The 3,953-nt window shown below is 47.3% G+C and overlaps 1 protein-coding gene across 2 annotated transcripts in view; it reads left to right on the top strand.

The window, feature by feature from the left end:
* Window positions 1-3,953, top strand: part of SPAG16 (sperm associated antigen 16) — a 1,224,108-nt gene that overhangs the window by 117,223 nt on the left and 1,102,932 nt on the right. For both annotated transcript variants that reach the window (XM_019523400.1, XM_019523399.1), the window contains exon 9: window positions 640-791. In XM_019523400.1, coding sequence (XP_019378945.1) covers window positions 640-791 — 152 coding nt within the window. The remainder of the gene's footprint in view (window positions 1-639; window positions 792-3,953) is intronic.

Here is a 3,953-nt window from a genome sequence, read left to right as displayed (position 1 = left end):
CAGGGCAGCCATTGACAGGGCTGGGAGAGCGGGTAGGGGAAGGGGCCTGTTTGATTTGGAGATTTGGCCTATTTGGCGGTGGCTAAATCTCCAAATCAGATTTGGATGAATTGATTCGGGACAGTGATTTGAATCTCCATATCAAATTGCTGTCCCTCGAATCGTCTGAGTCCGAATCCGAAGTGAATACTACCAGCTTTGCACAAGCCTAATATACATACATTTTTGAGTGCTGAAAATTATGACTTTCCCCCGCATAATTGTCAAAACTTTCAGCTTATTTATAACTATTTCAACATTGTTAGTCACATGTTGTCAGTATGAAGATCTGCAGAACATTAAGAAATCTAGGGCATTAAAACTGAGTTAAAACGTAATCACCTCTACACTTGTACTTAAAAGGATTGGTGTTTCCAACATGTAAAGCACAGTGAGTTTGATAAAATATCATTTTAGAGACATGTTTCATATTGGTGTTTCAAGTGCCATGTTAAGGGTATCATTAAGTAAACGTGTTTGTTTAAGTGTAGAAATATGACGTACACAGATGTATGTATATATAATGAATATTGTTCATATTATCATGTTATTAAAACATTTATACACAATTCATATAATTTAATCATTTTTATATTATAGCAGGTCACAAGTGTAAGATGAATGATGGGTTAGAGGGTCCCACCCAAAAAATTGTTCAAGAAGCCAGGGAACAAAGAATTGTATATACTGGAGTTGCACCATATGATCCAGCCAAAGATCCAACAAAGCAATTGGGCAAAAGATATCCGAAGGTATGAAATCTTCACTTTATTTACTTAAAATATACTTTTAAAAATTGTTTCCTTTTCTTTTTCACTGTTTTGCTTGAGGAATTGTGCTAGGGTTTCTCATTTTTCTTCTCATGTTTTTACGATGTGTTAATTTCACTTGAGTTTTGTTTTCACTTTAATATAAATTAAAATGTTATAGCCATTTTACCAGTCTAAGATTTAGAGTCACAACTGGGACTATGTAATGATTTTTTTTGAAATCCAAGTGAAAAATCCAATACCTAAAATCTTTTAAGGCTCTGAAATTGCTACATGAGTTTACTGTGACTTAGGGCCCTGCCATGGGATCTGGGGCAATAATTATACCTCATGCCATGCAACATGTGCATGCTAATGTGCAAGGCAGGAGGTATGATTTTGAATCAGGGCTCAAATCATAGTCATTTTCTTTTTACCTGCCAGTGCAGGAGAGCCAAAGCTCATGATCTCAGGCTTCCCTGCACTTGCAAGCTGGGTGTCAACAGCCCAGTGTGACTTGGTATAGCCCCAGGGTGGGGCTGATTTCCTCAGCTTTCCTGCTCTCCCGCTGGCTCCAGACAACAAGTAGGGCGGGAGCAGGGGTGAGAGTGGGATGGAGCTCCAGCTGGGTGGGAGCATGGAGCTGGGGCTGGCAGCAGTACGGAGCCCATACCCTCAACATATTACACATAAATTGTGGCATATATGTAATATGCTGAGGGGCACTAAGTGAGAGCTGAAAATTCCTCCTTGACTTTCTTGGGAAAATACTTTTTTTGCCTTTAAAAAAAATAAAATACTGTTTCCTCTCTGAGCGTGCTCAGTGTGGTTCCCTCTCTCTCTCTGCCAAGGCATCTCTTCTATGCCTACTGTAACCAGGTTGTCTCCAGGGGTGGTTGTAAAGCCCCTGGAGTCCTTTCAACCCTTGGCTGCTCCACTGCTTTGGGCAGTCACCCCTTCTCTTCCTGCCACCCCTTGATGTAATCTATGTTTATATAACGGAGGCTGCCCCAGGGCTTCCTGGACCTGGTCTCATGACCACCAGGTGTCTGTAGTCATTGCCTTAAGGCAGGGACAGGAAGAATGCGGCCTGCAAGCCAAATCCAGCCAACCAAGCCATTCTATCTTGCCTGCAGGGTCCCTCCAAAAAAGAATTATTACCCACCAACAGCTGCCCCTCTGAAAGCTGGTAGGAGGTGGGCTTTTAGAGGCATCACACCATTGGACTGGGCAGGCTCTTTATGGTTTCCCATGTCTTTCGCCTGTGCATCGAGGTTGTGTGGATTTTTCTGGCTTTGCCGTAGCTTTAAGGAAGGAACAAGATTGTTAATGTACTGGACCTTGGTCAGCACCTCGGGGGGGTCTCTTCTGCCACGTCTTTTCTGGAAAATTAATATTAATGGGGAGGAAGATGGTCTATCCCATCCCTCCCGGTACCTTCCTTCGGTCGTTCCAGTTGTCCTTCCTGCTCAGGGCTCCGCTTTCCCTACACCCCACCAAACGCCAACCAGAGATGTTGTCTGGGCCGCCAGCATTGATCTTAAGCATGCTTTGTATTCTTTGCCCTTTTCATTTATTACGGAGGGATTAGGATGTTATTTGACCCAATTATCCCCAGCCATGCATTGCCTTACTTATGTGTCTCATTGGTGTCAGATTTTCGTGTTCCCTGGTATCTCACCCTCGATCTGAGTTTTATGCCTGCCATGGGTTTTTTGTTTGTTAGTCCTTTCTCTGTCTGGTCCTGCCAGGATCCAGTCTGTGCTGTGGATCTCTGAGATCCACAGAGTCTCCTCTGGTAAATTATAGAGCCATCACTGGCTCTGACTCTTCAAGCAAATCCCACCTTGGGATACCCACTACATCCCTGGGCTGGGACTCTGTTCAGTATCTGGCCCCTCTGGGCTGGTTGGGGACCTCACGTCTGGGTCCTCCTGCATATTCCCTGCTGGTTCTTTTATTTCTGCTTTGGGGTTCCAGGCAGCGAATCGGCCCTGGCACGCTGTTATAAAGCATTCCCACGCCAACATGAGAGCTGATCCTGGCTTCTTCCTCCTCAGCAGTTTTTTTTTTTTCTTTTCTTCCTTTTGTTGCGGCAGCTGGGAATGCCGCGGTTTTACTTTCACTTTCCAGTGTGGTGTCCTCGGCTCCTCTTCTCATCTGACGGGGGGAAGTCTTTTCCACACTTTGGCCTCCACCACTGTGGGGCTCCCATCGCTGCAGGTGGGAGCCATGCGCCACTGGGTCAGGTTGGGCTAGGCCAGCTCTGTCTCCACATGGCTCTTCCAGCACTCCAGCAGGAAGCTGCACCTGGCATCATTGAGTCCACCCAACCCAATGGCACTCAACTCCCTTTGGCTTCCAGTTCGCATGCCATCAGGCCGAGTGGGCTCCATGCCTCCCTGTGTGGCTCCCAGCACTGTAGCTGGGAGCATATGCTGTCAGGCTAGGCTTGACTGGCTCCAAGCCAACATGTGGGGCTCCTGGCATTGCAGCTTGGAGTGTGCACTACTGGGCTGGGCTGGGCTGAGCTGGTTCTGTGCCTCCACATGCCGCTGTCTGCTGGAGTGCTGGAAACCCCATGTGGAGGCATGAAGCCAGCCTTGCCAGGTCTGGCTTGGCATGAGGCATGCAGCTCCTGCCTGCAGTGCCAGGAGCTCCACGTACTGGCATGGAGGCGGCCTGATCTGGCCTGATGGTGCACGCCTGTGGGTTAGGCCAGGCTCACTCAATGCAAGCACATTCAGCTCCTGGAACTTAGCCAGAGCTACACGCCACGGGGGGGCTCTGCCTGCCACAGGCCATGAGCACCCCAGGAGCCTGTTGCCTGCTGCTGCTGGTGATGAAGGCTGTGCACCATAGTGGGGGTGGGGGTGTGGTGGGGAGGCCCACCCCCCATAAACCCCATACCCATGCTTCCCCATATATTCCCCCAACAAACCCCTCACACTCCTCCACAAACCCCACACTTATCCCCCCACACACCCCTTCACAAACGTCACACACACATCCCCCAACAAATCCCACACGCTCACACTCAGACACTCGACACAGAATATACAATAAGACTTTATTTTGAACTATTGTGCGATCACCTCTATATACACTAGGTAAACATATAAATCTGGACAAAAATATTTTTTGAAATAAAATTAAAATATATTA

The sequence above is a fragment of the Gavialis gangeticus genome, unplaced genomic scaffold (assembly GCF_001723915.1).
Source record: "Gavialis gangeticus isolate Ggan-Ray unplaced genomic scaffold, GavGan_comp1, whole genome shotgun sequence".
Taxonomy (NCBI): Eukaryota; Metazoa; Chordata; order Crocodylia; family Gavialidae; genus Gavialis; species Gavialis gangeticus.
This window is presented reverse-complemented; position numbering and strand designations above follow the sequence as displayed.